The 27,613-nt window shown below is 37.4% G+C and overlaps 1 protein-coding gene across 7 annotated transcripts in view; it reads right to left on the minus strand.

Moving 5' to 3' along the window:
• The window catches only part of ZNF385B (zinc finger protein 385B), a 399,531-nt gene that overhangs the window by 281,468 nt on the left and 90,450 nt on the right, over positions 1-27,613 (minus strand). For 5 of the 7 annotated variants that reach the window (XM_027591068.2, XM_027591069.2, XM_027591067.2 and 2 more), the window contains 2 exons: positions 21,534-21,685; positions 20,537-20,854 (listed from right to left, as the gene is read on the minus strand). The exons of 1 other annotated variant lie outside the window; for it this stretch is intronic. In XM_027591068.2, the coding sequence (XP_027446869.1) occupies positions 20,537-20,852 (316 nt within the window). In that variant the 5' untranslated portion in view covers positions 20,853-20,854; positions 21,534-21,685. Of the gene's footprint in view, positions 1-20,536; positions 20,855-21,533; positions 21,686-27,613 lie in introns of those variants that run through there. One more of the 7 variants, XM_027591072.2, reaches the window with a different exon arrangement.

Consider the following 27,613-nt stretch of genomic DNA (forward strand, 5'->3'; position numbering starts at 1 on the left):
TAATATTTGATTATAGGTCCTTAATTCCTAATCTAAAACCTTAGTGCCAGATGCATTTCAGAATTCAAATGCTTTCAGATTTTAGAAAGATAATACTCTGCAGAGACCATGAATTATGTAATGCCTCCAGTGGGTCTGGGGCAACACTCTATAGTCAGACACATTAACATTTCTACAGCAAAACATGTGCATATTCAATCTAAATGGGATAAATAAAGACTATAATTAACCTCATATCAGTTCAGGTCAGGTTTTGCCACCAATATGAATTATGAAAACCTTCTGATTTTCAGGGCTTCTTGGATTGCAAGAATTGCAGGTTAGGAGACCGGTAGAAATGTTTACCTAAACTGTTACAGGGATTGGATTGGAAAAGGGTACCTAAACACGTGTTCTCTTGCTTGAACAAGAGATTTGGAGATTAGCGTTGTTTTAACAGGAAAGTAAAAAAATAGGAGAGACGGTGCTGTTAAGAATGAGACACAAAGCAGAGCAGAGATGGAGATATAAGGCAAGATGATGACACTAGGGCACAGGAACAGAAAGTAAGAAGAAGCCATTCAGAATTACTGTGTCGAGAAAAAAATAAAACACAGTGACAATAATATCAAACGCTCGTTGATGAACTACTTTATACCCAGTAATGTGAAAGGCACTTGACAAAAATATTTCTTTTGGCAATATACTTTATAATTTTCAAAAGAAAATTTTAAAGGATGTATTTTCATAATGAGGCATAAAACATTGGGTTATCTCTCTCTTCTCATTGTACCCCAAAACAAAACATCCATAACGTGAAATATGTGTGAGAACGTCACAAACAAAAATAAGCTTTATGAAGTAAAGGTCCTTATTTTATTGTTATATGCCAAGTACTATTTGGTGTAAGAGTTCTTCACCAAACTCTTGTAGAAAAAAATGCAGTAATGTCCTTTACTGTCAAATCTCAAACTATTTAACTTTAAAGCCCATTTTTAAAAAGAATATTCCTCTCCCCAAACAGGAATATTATGTTGTGTTTACTTGGAGCTGTCCTATGAGTATATTTACCAAATCCTTTTTTAAAAGTAGGTACATTAAAGAACTTTAAGAAAACATTGACCCTGGACTTAAGACTTTGGGCCTATAGAACACTCATCATCTTTGAAGATGTGGTGGTCAAAGGGTGCCAAGATGCACTTATGTAGGACGAATAAGTCTAGAGGGCAAAGGTACAGCACCATGACTGTCAATACTGTACTGAATACCGGAATTTTGCTGAGAGAGTAGATTTCAGTTTTTCTCATCACACACACACAAAGGAGTGATCAAATGAGGAGAGGGATGTATTAATTCTCTTGACTACAGCAATCATTTCACTATGTATATGTATATTGAGTCATGTTGTACACATTAAATATATACAATTCTTATTAAAAAAATTAAAAGATTATACATACTCCACCTAAAAAGAAGAGCATTTCTCGAGTGACCTTTGGGGCCCAGACTTGCAGTGGAGAAGAGTTCCAGAGGCATTTAAGAGAATACTGGTCTTTCTATTCACTGTACAAAGTATAACAGAATGTGTGGCTCTAATTTTAGAATCTAGAATATGGTCACAAAGTCATTTTCCATGTGAAGAAGGAAACTGCACTTATTCATTTCTGACAGTACAACATAATTTAGTGAATTCTTTCTTTAGTAACCTAAATAGTGCCCTGGGGGTTTGCTAGTTACTGCAGCTTCTAAAAGCAAATGACTATCCAGAGTAGGTAACTCCCCAGGATCAAAATCAGTATCTCTTTATACCTTTTACATCATGTCCACATAAGAACAAATAAACTTCTAGCCTCTACAGGCCAAGAGTCTCTGGATTGCAAGGCTGGCTCACTAGAGGGCAGGCTCTTGAAATGGGTCTACATGATGTGAATGCCATCACTCTCAGGCCAAAAAACAAAACAACACCAAAAAAACCCAATAATCAGCCCACCCAGATCTTCCCACCTCTTCATGTAATCAGGAGAAAAGCAAACATGTTTCACAGTTGGCCAAAGAACCAGCTCCAGAGAAACCATAAGCACAAGGATGAACACCAACCCCATTGTCAGTTGTAACACTTCACAGGGATGTCTAATTTGGAACAATGTCCAACAGCCTCTTTGGTTATGATGCTGTGAAGACTATGAAAGCGGAATATCTGTGTGAAGAGTTGGTCAGTCAGGATGACACCACATTTAACTCACCAAGAGAATCTGAACTTACTGATTTTAAATTCCTACTGAGCCAGCTAGCAAAAGCCTTTCTCTACAGATTAATTAGGTAATATACACACATACACAAAATCAGGTAACAGATTTTAAGGTGGCCTTTGATAATTGTGATCACTCAGCCACCCAAACACTTCCGTCATTGTCTAAGATTCAGTCCCATACTGAAAAGTGTCAGCATTTGGTTTTTAAAATCTGAAAGCCAAGACTTATATAAAATAACACTTATTTGTTAATAAATATATGTAAAAGTCCATAGTCCAAAGCATTCTTAAAGCAAGACTATCTGTCCTCACTAAAAAAGGGCCAGACACTCCTTTTAATTCTTTATTTTTAAAAGTTCCTTTAAAACTCCTTTATATGTCAATTCCTTAGAGTTTGGTACTTACATAATGAATACCATTTTTACAGTTTTTAACCACATGTACAGAATATGGACTTGTTCTATAATGACTTTTTTCAGGTCTACCTTAAAATGTTCTAGAATTCTGACACCATCCAAAATGGCTGGGGTTCTGTCCCAAAGCATTTAGGGATTGGAGCTATAACTTGAGCCTTCATTCTATTTCTGAATTGTTCTACTTTCATTCATAAGGAACCTCAATAAGCCCTATTTACAAATATCAGTTGAATTTACCTGGGGAGTATCAATGTGGGGCACTAACTCGATGCTTATTTAGAAGAATAGACTCAGGATTTTGTAAAATACTTAGAAACTTATAATGATCAATTCTGGTCAAGACAAAGAGCCAGAAAACTATGTTAATATTTTTTCTACTGTATCATCACTGGGTCTAAATTACTCAAAGTCAGAGAATTCTTGGGCCCTATCAATAGGGATTTATAGTAAGGAAAGCAAATATCCTCTTCTTTAGAACCCAAGTTAGTATATATTAAGCCAAGATCCTTTTCCCTTCTAAGTCTGGTTTTCCTATAAAAAATTATAGGAAGTTATATGGACTCTATCTACTAAGTGGGCTGTAAATAATAATTCCATGAAAAGATTTCTATGGACTTTGAGACTTCCCTTTGTCAATTATTTGTTATATTTTCATCATAGTACCTGCATTTTGCAAAATATTTTTTTTTTTAAGATTTTATTTATTTGACAGAGAGACACAGCCAGAGAGGGAACACAAGCAGGGGGAATGGGAGAGGGAGAAGCAGGCTCCCCGCGGAGCAGAGAGCCCGATGCGGGGCTCGATCCCAGGACCCTGGGACCATGACCTGAGCCGAAGGCAGACGCTTAAAGACTGAGCCACCCAGGCGCCCCTGCAAAATATTTCTTAGTTAAGTGATAAATGACTGTGTTAAGTCATAACTAAGTTAAGTGATAAACTGACTCATCAAAAATTAGGAAAAAGCAAGTATTTTAAGCCATATGTTTCTACTACAAAAGTGAAAGACATTATGCTGATGAATTCTAGCTCTATCTCTGCATCTGTCACACAAACCGAAGTTTGTGTTGTTAAACATTAGTGTTCATATCTAATACCTCTTAAAATGAACTACAACTTGTTTTCTTCCAGACAGAGAGCATATTATGATATTTAAGCAGTAATTTTTATTCCTGAAAAGTGAAGAAAAATCTCCACTGACCTTTCTCCCTCCCACCCTTTGTCAGGAGTGACACATACCTGCCACCACCCTGGTATCTCCCTTACAGGTTTTGCCTAATGCACAGAAGATATTCAAAAAGAGTCTGCCAAACGAGCATGCTCTTATGCACACATGCATGTCCACATACATGCTCACCCCTTTGGGAGTATTTCTTTGCTTTCCATACTCATTAATAAGTTCCAGCAAAAAATGAGGAAATGAGGAAAATATCTTACTTTCAATATACTTGTGGCACCATCTTGTGGTGATTCTATAGTGTTACGGTTTCAGGTTTAATTTTTAAAGTTCAAAATTGAGAGAACACTTTTGAGGATAAAATTTCATTTTAAATATATAGGAGAGGCAGTGTGAGAAATTTGGCCTATGAATTTAAAAACCCATACACATATTTTAATAGCTATAATACCTATCACAGTGTCCTGACCCTAGTAGCTGATTCTTGAATGTAGAATAGGAATGAAAATAAGAGACCATTAGATGGGAGGGGGGGAAAAACAGCTGAGGATCCTAGAAGATCCTGGAGGCATCAAAGAGAAGCCCAGAATATGGCAGTGAGGATAAAGGATACATTATACAACGTTCCAACCCACAACCCACTTTCTGATCTTGCTCTCCATTTTTCCTCCAAGTAATTACTTCTACTTCCTGCTGCAAATCACCTGGTTATATCATTCAAACCTCACCTCTCCCTGCTCCCAAAGTGTCCTCAGCTTAAAATCTACTCAAACTCAAGGCCCACACAAAAAAGATGCCACTTCTCACATCAAGAGGCAGACTCCATGTTTCTACCACTTCAGTTTGAGCTGGTCTTGTGACAAGCTTTGACCAAAAGACCAGAGTGGTTTCTGCTCTTGCTGACTGACGGTGCTGCTCTGGGACTGGGTGAAGGAGTCTCCCAGTGAGAATGATCCAGCCCATAGCTGGCACCAACTTCCAGATGCATGTGTGTGGGGAAGGGTTAGACTGTCCAACCCAGTTGACATGCTGGCTACCTGCAGCTGATGAGTGACCTCCTGTGAATCCAGGACAAGGACACCTAGGTGAGACCAGCTCCAATCTCTGATCCAGAGAATCGTGACTGAAATAAAGCACTGTTTTAAAAAAAAAATGTCTGAAGGCTACTATCTCAAATTTTGTCTCTCCTTCTGATTTTCTCACTCAGTTTCAGCCACATCTCAGCTTTTCTGAATATGACAAACTGTTTCTCAGTTTAAGATTTTAAACATTCTCTTTGCTCCCTTTGAATCAATATTTCTCCACTCTCTTTGCTTGACTAACTCCTGTTTAGTCTTAAAAGCTTCAACTTCAATGAGATTAGAAATTCTTTTGGAATTAATTGGAGGTGAGAAAGAAAATGGGCAGTTTAGTTAGTAGCAACTGGGAAAATGAAACATTAGATAACAAGGAAGTAGTCGTGAATTCTTTGCATTTTTACTTTGTGAAGAATTTGTTGCAAAAAGTTATGAGTGGTAATGCAGAGGGTGAGAAAGACCTTAGACTTGGAATCTTTGTGTGGCCTTTTGGAAAGGCCTCCAAATCTCTCTAAGCTTCTTATCTATAATGTGAGGAGAGCCACACTTATCATGTTGGGTTGTGAAAACTAACATCATTATTTCAGTCTTTCCATGATAACTCCTATCTCCAGTGCACCTCACATCAAGTACAAATGTGTCTCTCTTACGACAATTCAGCCCAACCTTCATAATCTGGGCCTGAACTTTCATAGTTTTAAATATTATTTGTGTCAAATGAGTGCCAAGGGAAGGATCAAAGGTCACACCCTAAGAAAGAATCCCTTCCCATTTTGAGGAAATAGGGATTCTCAAAACCCCAGAATATAATCAATCTTCCCCACCATGATCCTTGGGGGCAATTTGATTCTCCATGATGCGCACAAATGTTCCTTGACAACACAAGGAGAACAAAATGTAAAGTTAACATTTATTACTCTATCTGGTGATTTACCTGCTTCTGATTGGACAGGGTGGGTATCAGAATATCATGTATCCCTGACTGATAGGAGGGGAAAGCCTCGGAGCAAAAATGCTGGTCCATCCAGAGAGAGAACTTACAGCCTCTCTTTTCTGATTCAACTTCCACATCAAGTACACTGTCTGAGCAGTAACCTGTAAGCACAAAGTAGGCAATTTCTGCCCAACCCAACTTACATCCCTAGATGGAAGGCAGGAACACCATGGTGACGAATCAGGTCATGCAAGAAGTAGGCCAACTTGTTCCAAATCCCAGCCTTGCCTCTTCTGGCTGTTACCTAACCTCTTCATTCCTCATTCCCATTGTATGTAATAATAGTGCCTTCCTCATAAATCTGTTGTGAGAATTTAAATAAGGTGACCTCCTTAGCACAATACCTGGCACAAGGGAAAGCCTCATTCATCCATTTAACCACAGCCATCGGGTCTAACTTTACTGTGTTTATGATACTGTAGAACATACAGAGTTGCTTACAAAGCTCCTCTAGCTCCTCCCAGCTAGAGGTATGGTTTGGTTGATGGGGTTGGGGGGGGGGGGGGTCTACGTCCCTTTATTTCCATGACGTCTTCCCTCTACTTCCATGGGTCAGTGGATGCCCCAGCAGAAGACAAAGTATACAAGAAGGCCCTCTTTCTCTTTCCTGACCAATTCCTAATTATAAATTTATCTGAGATAAGCAGCTCTTTTTCTGGGTATCAATCCTCCTCATTGGGTTAGATTGGTGTTCTCAAAGTGTGATTTCAAACCAGGAGCTTCCACTGAGAACTTGTTAGAAATGCAAGTTCTCAGGTTCTACTCCAGGCTTACTGAATCAGAAACTTTGGGGATGGAGCCCAGCAATCTGCCTTCTAACATACCCTCCAGGTGATTCTGATGCACGCTAAAATTTGATAACCACGGAGTTAGATTGTCAGTCATTCACACATCAATTGCTTTAATTTTTTTTAATTTCAAATACCCTCAGAGAATTAGAATGGTAAATGGGATAGAATTGGTGGGGAAATACCACAGCAATAGGCGCTGAGGATAATAGGTCCCAGCCTTTGACAGCAGAGGGTGAGATGAGCATCCTTAGCCACCCTACATAGAGAATAAATGTGGTCAAATTTATCTGGACTTGGGAAGTTGTATGTGGGTTGGGGAAAATAATCTCTGCACAGCCAGGTGATATCCTAGGGAAATACCAAGCTGAGATGTCTGGACTTGATCAGGGAGGCTCCTGGTTGACATAAACCAGAGTGGCATAGAAGAACTTAGGAGAACTCTGAATTCCAACAGCTGCCCTTGATCTTTTTTATCTATTTTTGGGAAACTGTGTTCTTCCTATGCTCCCACAGAACAAAGAACACTCTCCTGTTCTAGCTACTTTCTATTTTTCCTGAAGGATCTTCCCTCCTTTTCACCCAATCACATTTCACTCCAATAATAATAAACTGTAGTTTGTCCCTACATGCATTTACATTGCAATCACTTCTATTTGGAACATTGCTTTTCCTTGAATAACCTGAAACTCATCTTTAAATATTTACCACAAATATCACCTCTTCTAGGAAGACTTCCCTGACCTCTATAAAGTTAACCATTCCTTTTCTCTGTGCCACCCACCTTATATATAAATCTATCACTGTTCTTAGCCTATCACATTGTCATTCATTTAGATATCCAAACGGATATTGAGAAAAAAAAATTGTAAATTTGATAAGGCAAGAAACAAATATCGGAGAGGTTGTGGAGAAAGGGGAATCCTCTTATATTGATGGTGGGAATGCAAGTTGGTACAACCACTTTGGAAAACAGTGTGGAGGTTCCTCAAAAAATTAAAAATAGAGCTACCCTATGACCCAGCAATTGCACTACTGGGTATTTACCCCAAAGACACAGATGTAGTGAAAAGAAGGGCCATATGCACCCCAATGTTCATAGCAGCAATGTCCGCAATAGCCAAACTGGAGAGAGAGCCAAGATGCCCTTCAACAGACGAATGGATAAAGAAGATGTGGTCCATATATACAATGGAATATTACTCAGCCATCAGAAAGGATGAATACCCAACTTTTACATCAACATGGATGGGACTGGAGGAGATTATGCTCAGTGAAATAAGTCAAACAGAGAAAGTCAATTATCATATGGTTTCACTTATTTGTGGAACATAAGGAAGAACATGGAGGACATTAGGAGAAGGAAGGGAAAAATGAAGGGGGGGATCAGAGGGGGAGACGAACCATGAGAGACTATGGACTCTGAGAAACAAACTGAGGGTTTTAGAAGGGGGGGATAGGGGGATGGTTTAGCCCCGTGATGTGTATTAAAGAGGGCATGTACTGCATGAAGCACTGGGTGTTATATGCAAACAGTGAATCATGGAACACTACATCAAAAACTAATGATGTATTGTATGGTGACTAACATAATAAAATTTTTAAAAAAGAAAAAAAAGAAAAAGAAATTGTTTTATTAATCTTTGAAGATATTTGATATTATTTACAAAGCCAAACCCCCAAATTTGTGCTCATTATCATCTCTGATAATGCTACTAGAAGACTGGGTATTTTAGATGGTCAGCTTTATTAAGATTTTTTAACTGAAATTTTTATTGAGATGATTAGAGATTCACAGGCAGTTGTATGAAATAATAGAAGGAGTTCCCTTGAACTCATTCCAGCTTCCACTGATTGCACATTTTGTAAAATTATGGAATAATATCCCAGTCTGGATGTTGACATGGATACCATCTATTCATCTTATTCAGATTTCCCCACTTATACTTGAATTCCTTTGTGTGTTTGTGTGTATCTCCTATGTAGGTTCATGTAACCACCACCACAGGATCCCTCATGTTCACCTTTCATAATCACACCCACTTCCGTCCTGACACCTTCCCCCATCCCTAACCCCTGAGAACCACTGATTTGTTGTCTATTCCTAAAATTCTGTCATTTCAAAAATGTTGCACAATGGAATAATACAGTATGAAACCTTACGGGATTAACTTTTTTCACTCTGCATAATTCCCTAGAGATTCATCCAAGTTGTTGCATATAGCAATAGTTCATTTCTTTTTTTTATAGAGTAGTATTCCATGTATGGATTATCACAGTTTAACATTTCACCCTCAAAAGATATCCACATCAAATCCTGGGAACCTGGGAACATTATCTTATTTGGAGAAAGGATCTTTGCCAAAGAAAAGGATTTTGAGATGACGAGAACACCTTGAGTTATCCGGGGGTTCCTAAATTCAAAAGTGAGTGTCCTTATACGAGAAGTAGGGGGAGATCTGAAATAGTCCAAAGAGGAGAGGACACAGACACACAGAGGGGAAGAAGATGTGAAAACAGAGGCAGAGATTGGAGTGATGTAGCCACAAGCCCCAAATTGCCAGGGCAGTCACTAGGAAGTGGAAGATATAAGGAATGGATTCTCTCTAGTGCCCCTGAAGGTTAATGCAGCCCTGCCAAAGTTGACTTTTGTTTTTTTATTTTTAAATTTTTAAAACTTTTAATTCCACTATAGTTAACATACAGTGTTTTATTAGTTTCAGGTGTATAATACAGTGATTCAACAATTTAGAGCCCAGAACTTTGAGAGAATAAATTTCTACTGTTTTAGACCATCAAGTTTGTGGTAATTTGTTACAGAAGCCTCAGGAAACTAATACAGAGTTGTTTATAGTTTTTGGCTATTACCATTAATGCTACTCTAAGCATTCATATACAGGTTGTTGTGGGAACAATTTTTTTATTTCTCTGGAATAAATTTCCAAGAGTACAATTACTGGGTTGAACGATAAATGTAGGTTTAGTTTTAGAAGAAACTTCCCAACTATTTTCTAGAGTGGCTATACGATTTTACATTCCCATTAGTGATGTATGAGTGATCCATTTGCTCCCCATCCTTGCTAACATTTGGTGTTGTCACTATTTCTTGCTTTAGCCATTCTGACAGATATATATTAAAATCTCATTGTGATTTTTTTCATTTCACTGATGACTAATGATGTTGAACACCTTTTCATGCACTTGTCATCTGTATATCCTTTTCAGTGAAATTTGTCTTCCTGTCTTTTACCTATTTCACACTGGATTTTTTTTTAACTGTTGAGTTTTGAGAGCTCTTTATATATTCTAGATACTAGTCCTATGTTAAATATGTGGTTTACAAATATTCTCTACCATCTGTAACATATATTTTCATCCTCTTCACATGGTAGTTTGCAAAGCAAAAGTTTTTAATTTTGCATGAAGTCCAATTTATCAATTTTTCTCTTATGGATCATGTTTTTGGTGTTAAGTCAAAACTCTTTGCTCAGCCTTAGATCCCAGAGATTTTCTTCTATTTTTTTTTCTAAAAGTTTTATACTTTTATGTATTACATGTAAATCTATGACACACTGGTTTAATTTTTGTGTATGGCATAAATTTAGGTGAAAGTTCTTTTTTTTTTTTCGTTTTTACCTATAGATGTCCAGTTGCACCAGCAACATTTATTGAAAAGACTATCTTTCCTACATTGAAATGCTTTTGTACCTTCATCAAAAATCAATTGAGCATAAGTGTGTAGATCCATTTCTGGGTTTTGTAGTTTTTTCCATTGATCTATGTGCCTATATCCCTGTTAAAATAATAGTCTTGATAATTTTAGCTATATAGTAAGCTTAAATATTGGGTAGAAATTTTTCCTGCTCTATTCTTCTTTGTCAAGATTACTTTAGCTATTCTAGAGCCTGCATTTTTCAATATAAGTTTCAAATAAGCTTGTCTATATCTCCAAAAGCCTTGCCGGGGTTTTAATAGGAATTGCATAAAACCTATGGGCTAATTTAGAACTCACATCTTAGCTATGCTGAGTTTTCCAAGTCATGAATATGGTATGGCTCTCCATTTTTTTAGGCCTTGATTTATTTTCTCAATATTTTTTAACTTTCAACATACACATCCTGCATATTTTTAACTGCGTATCTAAGTATTTTGTTTTATTAGATGTGATTTTAAATTATACTGTTTTTAAATTGTAGTTTCCACATGTTTATTTTTAGTATATAAATATGCAACTGATTTTTCTGTGTTGACTCTCTATCCTGAAATCCTGCTAAACTCACTTATTAGTTTTAGGAATTCTTTCAAAAATTCTTCGGGATTGATAACAGATCATGTTGTCTGTGAAGTGAGATAGTCTTATTTCTTCCTTTCCAATTTGTAAGCTTTTTATTTATTTATTCCTGCCTTATTATGGCGACTAGGATTCCCAGTACTATGTTGAATAAGAGAGATGAGAATGGACACCCTTCTCTTGCTCTTTTTAAATTTTTTAGTTTTCTTAATTTTTAAATTTTAATTCCAGTATAGTTAACACAGTGTTGTATTAGTTTCAGGTGTACAGTATACTGATTCAACAATTCTACATGTTGCTCAGTGCTCATCAAGATAAGTGTACTCTTTAATTCCCATCAACCTATTTCACCCATCCCTTTGCCCACCTCACCTCTGGTAACCATCAATTTGTTCTCTATAGCTAAGAACTTTTTCTTGGTTTGTGTCTCTCTTTTTCCTTTGTTCATTTGTTTCGTTTCTTAAATTCCACATATGAATGAAATTATATGGTACTTGTCTTTCTCTGACTTATTTTACTTAGCATTATTCTCTCTAGTTCCTTCCATGTTGTTGCAAATGGCAAGATTTCATCCTTTTTATGGCTGAATAATATTCCATGTATATATACACCATATCTTCTTAGGCATTCATCTATCAATGGACAATTGGGCTGTTTCCATAAGATGGCTATAGTAAATAAATATAGGGGTTCATATAACCTTTTAAATTAGTGTTTTTATATTCTTTGGTTAAATACATAGTAGTGAGATTACTGGATCATAGGGTAGTTCTACTTTTAACTTTTTGAGAAACAGTAGGGAGATACTGTTTTCCACAGTGGCTGCACCAGTTTGCATCCCAACAGTTCAAGAGGGTTCTTTTTTTCTCCATATCCTCACAAACATTTGTGGTTTCTTGTGTTTTTGATTTTAGCCATTGTGACAGGTACAGGGTGATAGCTCATTGTAGTTTTCCCTGATGATGAGTGATGTTGGGCATCTTTTCATGTGTCTGTTGGCCATCTGCATGACTTCTTTGGAAAAATGTCTGTTCATATCTTCTACCCATTTTTTTAATTGGGTTGTTTGGGTGTTGAGTTGTATATGTTTTTTATATATTTTGGACACTAACCCTATGTCAGAGATGTCAGTTGCAAATATCTTCTCCCATTCAGTGTGTTGTCTTTTATTTTTGTTGACTGCTTCCTCCACTGTGCAGAAGCTTTTTATTTTGATGTATTCCCAATAATTTATTTTTGCTTTTATTTCCCTTGCCTCAGGAGACATATCTAGAAAAATGTTGCTATGGCTGATGTCAGAGACATTAATCCCTGTGCTCTCTTCTAGGATTTTTATGGCTTCAGGTCTCAATTTACATCTTTAATTCATCTTAAGTTTATTTTTGTATATGGTCTAAGAAAGTGGTCCAGTTTCATTCTTTTGCATGGTGCTGTCCAGTTTTCCCAACACTATTTGTTGAAGATCTTTTTCCCATTGCATATTTTTGCCTTTTTTGTGGAAGACTAATTGATCACATAATCATGGGTTTGTTTCTGGACTTTCTGTCCTGTTCCACTGGTCTATGTGTCTGTTTTTGTGCCAGTACAATACTGTTTTGATCATTACATCTTTGCAGTGTAATTTGAAATCTGGAATTGTGATACCTCCACCTTTTTTTTTTCTTTTTCAAGATTGTCTTGGCTATTTGAGGTCTTCTGTGGTTCCATACAAATTTTAGGATTATTTGTTCTAGTTCTGTGAAAAATGCTATCGGTATTTTGATAGGGATTGCATTAAATCTGTAGATTGCTTTGGAGAGTATGGACATTTTAACAATCTTTGTTCTTCCTATCCACGAGCATGTAGTATCTTTCCATTTGCTTGTGTTGTCTTGCATTTCTTTCATCAGTGTTTTCAGAGTAAAGGCCTTTCACCTACTTGGTTAAGTTTATTTCTAGATATCTTATTATTTTTTGTGCCGTTGTAAATGGAACTGCTTTCTTAATTTCTTTCTGTTGCTTCATTATTAGTGTATAGAAATGTAAGGTATTTCTGTACATTGATTTTGTATTCTGCGAATTTCCTGAATTCATTTATTAGTTCTAGTAGTTTTTTGGTGGAGTCTTCAGGGTTTTCTATATAGAGTACCATGTCATCTGCAAATAATGAAAATTTTTACTTTTTCCTTACAAATTTGGATACATTTATTTCTTTTGCTTGTCTGATTGCTGTGCTAGGACTTCCAGTACCATGTTGAATAAAAGTGGTAAGAGTAGATATCTTTGTCTTGTTCCTGATCTTAGGAAGAAAGGTCTCAGTTTTTCCCAGCTGAGTATGATATTAGGCAAGGGTTTTTCATATATGGCCTTTATTTAAAAAAAAAAAGATTTTATTTCTTTATTTGAGAGAGAATGAGCAGGGGGGAGGGGCAGAGGGAGAGGATAAAGCAGACTCCCTGCTGAGCCGGGAGCCCTGACACAGAGCTCCATCCCAGGACCCTGAGATTATGACCGAGCCAAAGGCAGATGCTAAACCAACCAAGCAACTCAGGTGTCCTCATATATGGCCTTTATTATGTCAAGGTATGTTCCCTCTAAACCTACATTGTTGAGAGTTTTATTAGTGTATAGAAATGTAAGGTATTATTATGAATGGATATTGTACATTGTGAAATGCTTTTTATGCATCTATTAAAATGATCTTATGGTTTTTATCCTTTCTTTCATTGATGTGATGTATCATATTGATTGATTTCTGAATATTGAACCACTCTTGCAACCCAGGAATAAATCCCACCTGATCATGGTGAATGATTTTTTTGATATATTATTGGATTTGGTTTGCTAAAATTTTGTTGAGGATTTTGCATCTATGTTCATCAGGGATATTGGCCTGCAGGCCGTTTTTGTAGTGTTTTTATTTGGTTTTGGTATCAGGGCAATGCATGTCTTGTAGAATGAATTTGGAAGTTTTCCTTCCTCTTCTATTTTTTGGAATATTTTGAGAAAAAACAGGTATTAACTCTTCTATAAATGTTGAGTAGAATCCACCTGTGAAGCCATCTGGTCCTGGACCTTTGCTTGTTGGGTGTTTTTTATTTCAACTTCATTGCTGGTAATTGGTCTGTTCAAATTTTCTATTTCTTTCTGATTCAATTTTGGGAGGTTATATGTTTCCAGGAATTCATCCATTTCTTCCAGATTGTCCACCCTTATTTTGCTCTTGATCTTAGGGTAAAGCATATACAGTCTTTCACCTTTAGTATGATGTTAGTTATAGGCTTTTTTGTAGTGCTCTTTATTCAGTTGTGGTAATTTCTCTCTGTTTCTAACTTGCTGAGAGTTTTTATCATAAATGAATGTTGAATTTTTTCAAATTCTTTTACTTCACCAATTGATATGATCATAAAATTATTTTTCTTCTTCAGCTGTTGATATGTTTTATATTATTGATTTGCAAATATTGAACCAGTTTTACAAACCTGGACTAAATCCAATTTGGTCATGGTGTAAAATTCTCTTTACACATTACTGGATTCAGTTTGTTTATATTTTATTGAGAAATTTTAAGTCTAAGTTCATGAGAGATTAGTTTGTAGCTTTCTTTTTATATATTGTCTTTGTCTGATTTTGGTAGCAGAGTAATAATAACCTCATAAAATAAGTTGGGGAGTGTTTCCTCCACTTCTATTTTCTGGGAGAAATGTATAAAATTGGTGTTCTTTAAATGCTTGGCACAATTCTCTAGTAAAACCCTGTGGATCTAGAAATTTCTTTTTGGGGAGCTTTATTATGCATTCTTCTCAGTTATCAAATTTCTGAATATAAGTTTATAGTATTTGCTTATTATATTTTTAATTGTGGTAAGTTCTGTAGTGATATCACCTATATCATTTTTGTCTTCTTTCTTTTTAATCTTTGTCGGTCTTGCTAGAGTCTTACAAATTTCATTGATATTTTCCCCAAAGAACCAGCTTTTTGTTTCATTGATTTTTCTCTATTGTTTTCCTATTTTCAACACCAGATATTTCTGCCCTTGAACTTTATTATTTTCTTCCTTCTGCTTGGTTTGGGTTTATTTTTTCTCTTCTAGCTTCTTAATGCAGAGACTTATTTATTGGAGACTTTTTCTTATTTCAAACATAAGCATTTGGTGACATAAATTTTCTTCTCTACTGTTTTAGTTACATCCCACCTATTTTGATATGCTGTTTTCTATTTTCATCTAGTTCGATGTATTTTTTCTTTCCTTTGAGCTTTATTCTTTGATTCATAGGTTATATAAGAGATATGTTATTTTCCTGTTGGTTTTCTATTGTTTTCTGGTTTAATCTTATTATGATCAGAGACATACTATAATCATATTGTGTATGATTACAATTCCTTTAAATGTGTTAAGGTATCTCTTATGGCCTGGAATATGGCCTCTCAGTGAATGTTCCATGGGCATTTGAAAAAAAAATATATGTTCTACTCCTGTTGGGTGGAGTTCTAAATAAATTAGTTAAATCCTGTTGGCTTATTATATTGTTTAGATCTTCTATATCCTTGATGAGTTTTTGGTCTAGGAATTCTATCAGCTGCTGAGAGAGAATTACTGAAGTCCTCAACTGTAATTGATACATGACCATTTAGAATCATTATGTATTCCGTCTTCCTGGTGGATTGGACTTTTTATCATAGCACAATGTCTTTGTCTCTAATAATATTCTTTGTTCTGAAGTCTGTCTTATCAAATATTAATATAGATACTCATGCCTTTTTTATTTTTATGACTGTATGCAAGGCATATTCTTTTCCATCCTTTTACTTTCAACCTATATATATATACAGTTGACTGTGCAGTGAGTTTCTTGTTGGCAGTATTTAACTGGGTCATTTTTTGAATCTGCTCTGAAAATCTCTGTCTTTTGATTGTTGTATTTGGATCATTTACATGTAAGGTAATCATTAATATGTTATTACTTAAGTCTGCCGTTTTATTATTTGTTTTCTATTTGTTTCCTCTCATTCTCATTTCTATTTATCTTTTCTTATTCTGTGAGTTACTTGAAAATTTTAGTAGTACTCCATCTTGATTTATCTATATTATTTTTGATTGTATCTCTTTGTAAAGTTTTCAGAGTATTTGCTATGGGTATTACAATACACATACTTATCACAATCTCCTGGCACCACCATTTAAATACTTCAAATGAAGTACTGATACCTTACTACCATTTGGGTCCCTTGAAGTTCCCCACTTTTAAATATCATTGTCTTGAGTATCAGATGGTTATAATTTTTGTTTCAATCATCAAATATGATTTATAAAACTTAAGAGGAAAATGACAGTGTAAGAATTCATTTTATGTGTCAAACCTTGCCTGGGCCATGGGGTGCCATGGGGTGCCCAGATATTTGGTTATTCTGAATTCTGTCTGGGTGTTTCTGTGTTTTGAATGAATTTTAAATTTAAATCTATAGACTGAGTAAAGCATATTGCTCTCCCTGATGTGGGTGGGCCTCATCTAGTCAATTGCAGGCATGACTAGAACAAGAGTCCTTCTGTTCTTCCAGAAGCTGAGATTTAAAGGTTTTGAATTCTAAGCTTAGTCTAAAGAACTGCCAGTGGTTAGAGGTCAGTCACTTCTTATTCAGAGAAATGGCTTAAGTCTCAACCACCATGCTGTGGACCCCACTCCCACCCTTACCAACCCCGACTCTATAATAAGGCTGACAGAGAAGAAGGAAAGTTACCTCTGAAACTGACAGTTCTTGGGAAGTTTATCTCTACTACCACAACTTTTCTCCTTTGTGGGGAAGATGGGATACCATTTTTCTCTGTGTATAAGTCTGCTAGGGCTGCTGAAACAAAAGCACCACAAACTGGGTAAAGATATATCAGTCACAGTTCTGGAGGCTGGCAGTCCAAGATCAAAGTGTGGCATGGTTGGTTCCCTCTGGGGACTCTGAGGGAAGGACTGGTTCCAAATCTCTCTCCTTGGTTTGTAAATGGCTGTCTTCTTCCTGTGTGTCTACCTCATCTTTTCTTTTTGTGTGTCTGTATGTCTAAATTTCCCCTTTTTATAAGGCTATCAGGCATATTGAATTAGGGTTAACCTAACTCTAATGACTTCATTTTAACTTAATTTACTTTGCAAAGGCTCTATCTACAAATAGGTTACATTCTGAAGTACTGAGGATTAGGACTCCAACATATCCCCTTCTGCGGGGGGGGGGGGGGGGGCACAATTCAGCCCATAACACTCCATAAAGCCAAGCAATGGGCAAAAAGGGGAGATTGGCATTTTTTTCCTTGATTAAGTACCACTTTGTCAGTGGACTTCCCAGTCTCCCCTGTGCTACCTGAGCAGGAAGAGAAATGTGGAGGAGACCCTCACACCCCACTCCACTTCTACCTGCCTGTGCCCCAGCAGCTCCAGGTTTTGGAGAGGAATGTTAGTTGTCAGATGTATTCTGTGCATTCCCTCAAGCCCTAGAGTTGATAAATACATAGATAAGAATAGACACAATCTTGCCAGGACTGCCACAATGTGGGAGAAAGAAGCATACACAATTGAGGAAAGGTCTTTTGCTACAAAGTGGGGGTAAATTGAGATACAACTAAATCTCAGGGACTCCCAATGCCTGAGGGATATTTTGGTGGAGTTCTTCATCCACAGGCTCTGCCAGGAGCACTTGTGACCCAGAGACCACCAGAATAGGAATCTCCTATCAAGAATAGCATTGCAACCTTGCCTAGGCTGTAAGATAAGGCCACTTCCACCCCTCCATCCCTCCATGGGCAGAAGGGCAGGCTGAAGCAGGGGAAGCTGAGAGCTAACTGCATCCCATCCTCTACTCTCAACTCCAGGGTCTACCTAGCCAAATCTTAATTTGGCTCTGACATGGATGTTTTTATAAATAGAGCTGAGTCATTTAAATCAAAGTCCCTCTGAATATACAAAAGTGAGAAGTTATGGGCTGAGAAAGTGTTAAGGGAACTGCTACCCAGCAGGAAACAGACGTTTGATAGATCAAAACTGAAGAAAGTGACTGGAAAAAATAAAACCATGTCAGTCTTGCTTCTCGGTGAGTTGAGACAACAGTAGATAAGTGCACATGTACACATAGCACTAAAGTATATTCCACCTTACTTCCTACTGTTTCAATTAGCATGATATCATGGACAGATTCCCATGTCATTAGGTATTCTTCAGAAATTCAATTTTTAATGACTCTAGTTTCTATCATTCATCTTATAAATGTACTTTAAGGTATTCAACCTTTCTCCTATTGGACATTTGGGAGTCCAATAGGAGAAATAAGTTTGGACAAACTTAATATTTTGGAATTATAAATCATTTCATGATCATTTCTGTACATACATCTATGTCTAAGAGAAAAAGAAACTGTTATACCCACTATTTTTTTCAAACAGGAGAATTCATGTTAACCACTTTCAGAGATTAAGTGACTTGCTTTCATCATATGCTAAACCTATCTTTTGACAATGGATAATTGACTATACTATCAGTGTATGAAAGTTGTCCATTATACCTAATGTAAAACTTGAAAAGCTGACTCATTTTGTACCCATTTTTCCTATATATTAATATTGCCTTATACTAGATGATGAGCTATATTTTACTTGTAGAATATATCCATAATATTCTGTGTATGTCTTAGCTAAATTTATGTCATCTAATTTCATTAGCATGGAGAAACTCATGAGTTGGAGCTTTACATGTCTATTTTCAAAACCCATCAAAGTAAGATAGTTCACCATGATAGCAACAATTTGTGACCACAAATATATTATAGCACACAGGTCTGAATTTAACCTGAGTGTTACTGCATGGCAGAAAATAGTAGCAAAGTAGTGACAAAGAATAATGGCTTCACTATTAACTAATTAAATATGGTTGGAATTCTAGATCTGCCATTTCCATGCAATATAACCCAGACAAATTATTTTCTCTCTCTGTGCTCCATTCCTAGTCTGTAAATTAGGGATAATCATAGTTCCTACCTCAGGGTTGATGAAGGATTAAAGGAGAAAATTCCCAGAAAGGACCAGAAAATGGCCCATAAAATATGATCAGTTAATGTTAGCCACTAATCTCACTAATTAGAAGTCACAAGTTAACCTCCATCTAGACATACATATTTAGGCTCTGACAGATACAATTCACACCTTTACTCAAGACTATTTGCTCTCTGATTCAGATATAAAACAATAAATCAGTTTTTAACCTGACACCAATTCTATCTTACTATGTATATACAGATACATTAATGCATCTGTGAATATTTACATTATCATCATAATAAATAAAGACAAAATGGAGAAGTAATTTTTCACTCTTATAATAAATGTGTATCTTATAACCTCGAAGTTCCTTTAAGTTCTTCCACAGCATGCTAAGTAACTATTGACTGGGGAGAACAGTTTAATGAAATTAAATCACACATTGAGTAAAAAGCAGTTAGGTTTAGCTTGAAATACAAGAATTATTTCTTTACAGCACACACACAATTTTCACTAGAGCTTAATATGGGTCATGGCATAACTTCACAAAATCAAAAACCATGTACCAGCCCCAAGTAAAATTTCAACAAATGGCTTCTCTGCAGCCTCGCGCTCCACAGTGAAGCCTCGTTCCCAGGGTCGGCTAGAGTGGAATTTGGAGCTCTTCCACCACATTCAGAAAGAGACTTCTCTTGATCTCCGACGTAAACCTGAGTAGGACACCCCCTATTTGTAGAAATTTTCACCCCGGATCACAGTAAATTTCACATCTTCTTTAGTTGTGTCCTAGTGGAGATACCCAATGACCAGCAATGGGGAGGAGGAAGGGCTGCCCAAGGATAAGATAAATAATTGGAAAGACTATTTCTCAGATTCAGGGCAGATGCAGGCTATGTGACAATTTCTAAGCTTCTGCTTCTACCCACCCACAGGACAGGGTGAGAAGCGAGAGAGGAGGCAAGAAGGAGCTTGCACCGGGGCCAGAGCTCAGAGGTAAGCCTTGCTGGTTTTGGCAATGCCTGCTCCTATTGTTAGAACACCACTGGCACACGCTGCCAACTCCCTAAAAGAATATAACATGTCTACTGCTCAGGATTAATGCTCCCTTCCTGCATCACGGGATGTTATAAATAAAGCTGTTGCTTTTTATATACTATCAAGTAGTACACTACCCTATAGCAAGCAGATGAAGAAAACCCAAGAGAGCCTAATTTTGCAGAGAGGGAGAACAAAAAACTGACATCACTGATCTATTTTAAATACACTTCAAAATATATTAGGAAATGTTCACACCCTATGGGGAGAGAGGACCAAGTCTACGATGCAATACACGACATTGTGTGTGTGTGTGTATAATGTTTGATTCTAATATACTATATATGAATTTCTTATACAGGCACACACACATACCCAGAATTAACCAACAGCTCTTGGAATTAACTGTAGGGAAAAGAATACATATTAGTGTGCTGGTAGCTCTACGGTGAAAGATACCTTGTTCTAAAGCCTTCCTTTTCTAGAACAGCGGCATTTCTCCCAGCAGCTCATGGGAGCCCTGGGCGCTCGCACCTACCTGCGCTGGTGTTGGTGCTGGGGCTGGCCAGCAGCTGCCCCGAGCCCTGAGCTGGCGGTGGGGGCTGCCCATCACTCAGCTGCTTGACTCGTTTGCGATGGGATTTGCCATTGTAATGGACTTGGGCCTGGGCTGCGGAGTTTAGCTGGATGTTGCACACTTCACAGAAGGAGAAAAGAATTTTCTTTTTCTCTTTACTCAACTGGTCCTCAGGCCTGTCATTCTTTATCCCCTTTTCTTCAAAGCCCCGTAGAAAAGTTGCCATATTCATAATACCATCTTCAGGGTAATTGTTAGGGCTTAATGAGTACTTCATACCTGAAAAAAAAAAGTACAGGTGCTTGCGAAATATATGCTTTCTGATTTTCTAGTATGATTACAAACTATTTTCATGATTTAGGATAAGCTAAAAGCCTTCTAGCTACTCAGTGGACGTTCTTTGAAAAACTTATCAAAACTACCTGAGCAAATACGGTCTTTGAACATGTTTCCTCTGTCTGAAGTTCCTCCTCCTTATCCTTGCCCCACCCTCCCTCCACCTCCCGATTCTTTTGCCCTTTCTATCTCCCGCCCACCCTTTAGATCTTACCTGGAGGACTACCCTCTCCAGGCAACCCGTCTGACCTGGAGCCAAGGCGGACCCCTGGTTACATGCTCCCATAGTGCTATATGACCTCCCTTCAGAGCACCCATCACCGTATGCATGTCATGTGGATTTGCGCAATTTGGCTAATGTGTTTCTCTGATAGAGTATGAGCTCTATGAGGGCAGTAACCTCATTTCTGGATGTCCCTTAGGCCTAGAATTGTACTGTTTACATAATAGGCATTTAAATACCTATTGAAGGAAAGAATAAATGTTATGAACCCAGAATTGTGAAAAAGGGTATACACACAAAGGTATATATAATACATGCACACCTGCCAATAGACCTATGCCCTAAACCAGGGAGGAGGTGAATTAACAAAGATTAAAACACAGTATGTCTGCAACTTACATTAAGTTGTGTTCCAGAAGCCCCTTTATAAGTCAGCCAATGGGAATTTGAACATGTTTTCTTATACTTGTACTGAAACAAACTGTATTTAGGTTTCCAGATTAGCCCATAAATATCAATTTAATTTTTGATGAGGTTGAAATGCAGAACATCTGAAATAAAAAATAAAAGAAATACAGTAAATGGTAAACTAGGAATTAAAAAGTGGAAAAAGAGTAGAGCAGACTAAGATATAATTTTTCTTTATTTTTAAGTGCTGATTTTTCCTTCACTTAGTTAGATAAGGGCATAGTGATTGATTTTAACTTCAGGGAAGATTTTAAAGGAGATTTTGAGTGAAGGAGAGGGCCTTGGCTTTTTATTTTCTCAGTTCCACTTTAACATATGTAACTTTTAGATTTTATTTAATACCACTATTACCGGCACTTTTTTAAATAATTTTTTATTGTTATGTTAATCACCATACATTACATCATTAGTTTTTGAGGTAGTGTTCCATGATTCATTGTTTATGCATAACACCCAGTGCTCCACGCAGAACGTGCCCTCTTTAATACCCATCACCAGGCTGACCCATCCCCCCACCCCCCTCCCCTCTAGAACCCTCAGTTTGTTTTTCAGAGTCCATCGTTTCTCATGGTTCATCTCCCCCTCCAATTTACTCCCGTTCATTCTTCCCCTCCTGCTATCTTCTTCTTCTTTTTTTTTTTAACATATGTTGCATTATTTGTTTCAGAAGTACAGATCCGTGATCCATCAGTCTTGTACAATTCACAGTGCACACCATAGCACATACCCTCCCCAATGTCTATCACCCAGCCACCCCATCCCTCCAACCCCCCCACCACTCAGCAACACTCAGTTTGTTTCCTGAGATTAAGAATTCCTCATATCAGTGAGGTCATCTGATACATGTCTTTCTCTGATTGACTTATTTCACTCAGCGTAACACCCTCCAGTTCCATCCACGTCGTTGCAAATGGCAAGCTCTCATTCCTTTTGATGGCTGCATAATATTCCACTGTGTATATATACCACATCTTCTTTATCCACTCGTCTGTCGATGGACATCTTGGCTCTGTCCACAGGTTGGCTATTGTGGACATTGCTGCTATAAACATTGGGGTGCACGTAGCACTTCGGATCCCTACATTTGTATCTTTGTGGTAAATACCCAGTAGTGCAATTGCTGGATCGGATGGTAGCTCTATTTTCAACTGTTTGAGGAACCTCCATACTGTTTTCCAGAGGGGTTGCACCAGCTTGCATTCCCACCAACAGTGTAGGAGGGTTCCCCTTTCTCCACATCCCCGCCAACATCTGTCGTTTCCTGACTTGTTAATTTTAGCCATTCTGACGGGTGTAAGGTGGTATCTCATGGAGGTTTTGATTTGGATTTCCCTGATGCCGAGCGATGTTGAGCACTTTTTCATGTGTCTGTTGGCCATTTGGATGTCTTCTTTGGAAAAATGTCTGTTCATGTCTTCTGCCCATTTCTTGATTGGATTATTTGTTCGTTGGGTGTTGTGTTTGATAAGTTCTTTATAGATTTTGGATACTAGCCCTTTATCTGATATGTCATTTGCAAATATTTTCTCCCATTCTGTCGCTTGTCTTTTGGTTTTGTGGACTGTTTCTTTTGCTGTGCAAAAGCTTTTTATCTTGATGAAATCCCAAGAGTTCATTTTTGCCCTGGCTTCCCTTGCCTTTGGCGATGTTTCTAGGAAGAAGTTGCTGTGGCTGAGGTCGAAGAGGTTGCTGCCTGTGTTCTCCTTTAGGATTTTGATGGACTCCTGCCTCACGTTTAGGTCTTTCAACCATTTGGAGTCTATTTTTGTGTGTGGTGTAAGGAAATGGTCCAGTTTCATTCTTCTGCATGTGGCTGTCCAATTTTCCCAACACCATTTGTTGAAGAGACTGTCTTTTTTCCATTGGACATTCTTTCCTGCTTTGTCAAAGATGAGTTGACCATAGAGTTGAGGGTCCATTTCTGGGCTCTCTATTCTGTTCCATTGATCTATGTGTCTGTTTTTGTGCCAGTACCATACTGTCTTGATGATGACAGCTTTGTAATAGAGCTGGAAGTCCGGAATTGTGATGCCGCCAGCTTTGCTTTTCTTTTTCAGTATTCCTCTGGCTATTCAGGGTCTCTTCTGGTTCCATACAAATTTTAGGATTATTTGTTCCATTTCTTTGAAAAAGGTGGATGGTGTTTTGATGGGGATTGCATTGAATGTGTAGATTGCTCTAGGTAGCATTGACATCTTCACAATGTTTGTTCTTCCAATCCATGAGCATGGAACGTTTTTCCATTTCTTTGTGTCTTCTTCAATTTCTTTCATGAGTATTTTATAGTTTTCTGAGTACAGATCCTTTGCCTCTTTGGTTAAATTTATTCCTAGGTATCTTATGGTTTTGGGTGCAATTGTAAATGGGATCGACTCCTTGATTTGTCTCTCTTCTGTCTGGTTGTTGGTGTATAGGAATGCCACTGATTTCTGTGCATTGATTTTATATCTTGCTACTTTACTGAATTCCTGTATGAGTTCTAGCAGTTTTGGGGTGGAGTCTTTTGGGTTTTCCACATACAGTATCATATCATCTGCAAAGAGTGAGAGTTTGACTTCCTCTTTGCTGATTTGGATGCCTTTGATTTCTTTTTGTTGTCTGATTGCTGTGGATAGGACTTCTAATACTATGTTGAATAGCAGTGGTGAGAGTGAACATCCCTGCCGCATTCCTGACCTTAGGGGAAAAGCTCTCAGCTTTTCCCCATTGAGAATGATATTCGCTGTAGGTTTTTCATAGATGGCTTTTATGATATTGAGGTATATACCCTCTATCCCTATACTCTGAAGAGTTTTGATCAAGAAAGGATGCTGTACTTTGTCGAATGCTTTTTCTGCATCTATTGAGAGGATCATATGATTCTTGTTCTTTCTTTTGTCAATGTATTGTATCACATTGATTGATTTGTGGATGTTGAGCCACAGCCTTGCAGCCCAGGGATAAATCCCACTTGGTCATGGTGAATAATCCTTTTAATGTGCTGTTGGATCCTATTGGCTAGTACTTTGGTGAGAATTTTTGCATCCATGTTCATCAAGGATATTGGTCTGTAATTCTCCTTGATGGGGTCTTTGTCTGGTTTTGGGATCAAGGTAATGGTGACCTCATAAAATGAGTTTGGAAGTTTTCCTTCCATTTCTATTTTTTGGAACAGTTTCAGGAGAATAGGTATTAATTCTTTTTAAATGTCTGATAGAATTCCCCTGGGAAGCCATCTAGCCCTGGGCTTTTGTTTGTTGGGAGATTTTTGATGACTGCTTCAATTTCCTTAGTGGTTATAGGTCTGTTCAGGTTTTCTATTTCTTCCTGGTTCAATTTTGGTAGTTGATACATCTCTAGGAATGCACCCATTTCTTCCAGGTTATCTAATTTGCTGGCATAGAGTTGCTCATAATATGTTCTTATAATTGTTTGTATTTCTTTGGTGTTGGTTGTGATCTCTCCTTTTTCATTCATGATTTTGTTGATTTGGGTCATTTCTCTTTTCCTTTTTGATAAGTCTGGCCAGGGGTTTATCAATCTTGTTAATTCTTTCAAAGAACCAGCTCCTAGTTTCATTGATCTGTTCTACTGTTCTTTTGGTTTCTATTTCATTGATTTCTGCTCTGATCTTTATTATTTCTCTTCTCCTGCTGGGTTTAGGCTTTATTTGCTGTTTTTTTCTCCAGCTCCTTTAGGTGTAGGGTTAGGTTGTGTATTTGAGACCTTTCTTGTTTCTTGAGAAAGGCTTGTATTGCTATATACTTTCCTCTCAGGACTGCCTTTGCTGTATCCCAAAGATTTTGAACAGTTGTGTTTTCATTTTCATTGGTTTCCATGAATTTTTATAATTCTTCTTTAATTTCCTGGTTGACCCATTCATTCTTTAGTAGCATGCTCTTTAGCCTCCATGTATTTGAGTTCTTTCTGACTTTCCTCTTGTGATTGAGTTCTAGTTTCAAAGCAATGTGGTCTGAAAATATGCAGGGAATGATCCCAATCTTTTGGTACTGGTTGAGACCTGATTTGTGACCTAGGATGTGATCAATTCTCGAGAATGTTCCATGGGCACTAGAGAAGAATGTGTATTCTGTTGCTTTGGGATGGAATGTTCTGAATATGTCTGTAAAGTCCATTTGGTCCAGTGTGTCATTTAAAGTCTTTATTTCCTTGTTGATCTTTTGCTTAGATGATCTGTCCATTTCAGTTAGGGGGGGTGTTAAAGTCCCCCACTATTATTGTATTGCTGTCAATGTGTTTCTTTGCTTTTGTTATTAATTGCCTTATATAATTGGCTGCTCCCACATTAGGGGCATAGATATTTACAATTGTTAGATCTTCTTGTTGGATAGATCCTTTAAGTAGGATATAGTGTTCTTCTTCATCTCTTATTACAGTTTTTGTTTTAAAATCTAATTTGTCTGATATAAGGATTGCCACCCCAGCTTTCTTTTGGTGTCCATTAGTATGGTAAATGGTTTTCCACCCCCTCACTTTCAATGTGGGGGTGTCTTTGGGTCTAAAATGAGTCTCTTGCAGACAGCATATTGATGGGTCTTGTTTTTTAATCCAATCTGATAGCCTGTGTCTTTTGATTGGGGCATTTAGCCCATTTACATTCAGGGTAACTATTGAAAGGTATGAATGTAGTACCATTGTATTGCCTGTAAGGTGACTGTTACTGTATATTGTCTGTGTTCCTTTCTGATCTATGCTGCTTTTAGGCTCTCTTTTTGCTTAGAGGACCTCTTTCAATATTTCTTGTAGGGCTGGTTTTGTGTTCGCAAATTCCTTTAGCTTTTGTTTGTCCTGGAAGCTTTTTATCTCTCCTTCTATTTTCAATGATAGCCTAGCTGGATATAGTATTCTTGGCTGCATATTTTTCTCGTTTAGTGCTCTGAAGATATCATGCCAGTCCTTTCTGGCCTGCCAGGTCTCTGTGGATAGGTCTATTGCGAATCTAATGTTTCTACCATTGTAGGTTACATATCTCTTCTCCCGAGCTGCTTTCAGGATTTTCTCTTTGTCTCTGAGACTTGTACGTTTTACTATTAGATGTCAGGGTGTTGACCTATTTTTATTGATTTTGAGAGGGGTTCTCTGTGCCTCCTGGATTTTAATGCCTGTTTCCTTCCCCACATTAGGGAAGTTCTCTGCTATTATTTGCTCCAATATACCTTCTGCCCCTCTCTCTCTTTCTTCTTCTTCTGGGATCCCAATTATTCTAATGTTGTTTCGTCTTATCGTATCGCTTATCTCTCGAATTCTGCCCTCGTGATCCTGTAGTTGTTTATCTCTCTTTTTCTCAGCCTCTTTATTTTCCATCATTTTGTCTTCTACATCGCTGATTCTTTCTTCTGCCTCATTTATCCTAGCAGTTAGTGCCCCCATTTTTGATTGCACCTCATTAATAGCCTTTTAGATTTTGACTTGGTTAGATTTTAGTTCTTTTATTTCTCCAGAAAGCATTTCTCTAATAACTTCCACACTTTTTTCAAGCCCAGCTAGTATCTTTAAAGTCATGATTCTGAACCCTAGGTCCGACATCGTACTAATGTCAGTATTGAGTAGGTCCCTGGCAGACGGTACTACCTCTTGTTCTTTTTGCTGACGTGATTTTTTTTGTCTTGTCATTTTGTCCAGAGGAGAACAGATGAATGAGAGAACAGAATGCTAACAGGTTAACAACGTCTCCAGCAAATATACTCTATACAAATCAGAAAAGACCTGAAACCAGGGGACAAGAAAGGGAAAGAAAGAAGAGAAAAAAAAAAGGAAAAAGAAAAAGATAAAAACAAACAAAAACAGAATAAAACAAAACAAAAACAGAATATGATCAAATATGATCAGGCTAGTGCATAGATCAGTGCCACACACTAGCTTTTGGGCATGTTTTGGTCTGTTAGAAGAAAGTGCCTGCTAAAATTTTAAAGGAAGAAAGACTTATATATGTACAAAATAAGGGTTGATACAATGAAGGGATGGCAGATGACTGTAAAGATGAAAATTATAAAAGATTTTATAAAAGGACT

The sequence above is a fragment of the Zalophus californianus genome, chromosome 3 (assembly GCF_009762305.2).
Source record: "Zalophus californianus isolate mZalCal1 chromosome 3, mZalCal1.pri.v2, whole genome shotgun sequence".
NCBI lineage: Eukaryota > Metazoa > Chordata > Mammalia > Carnivora > Otariidae > Zalophus > Zalophus californianus.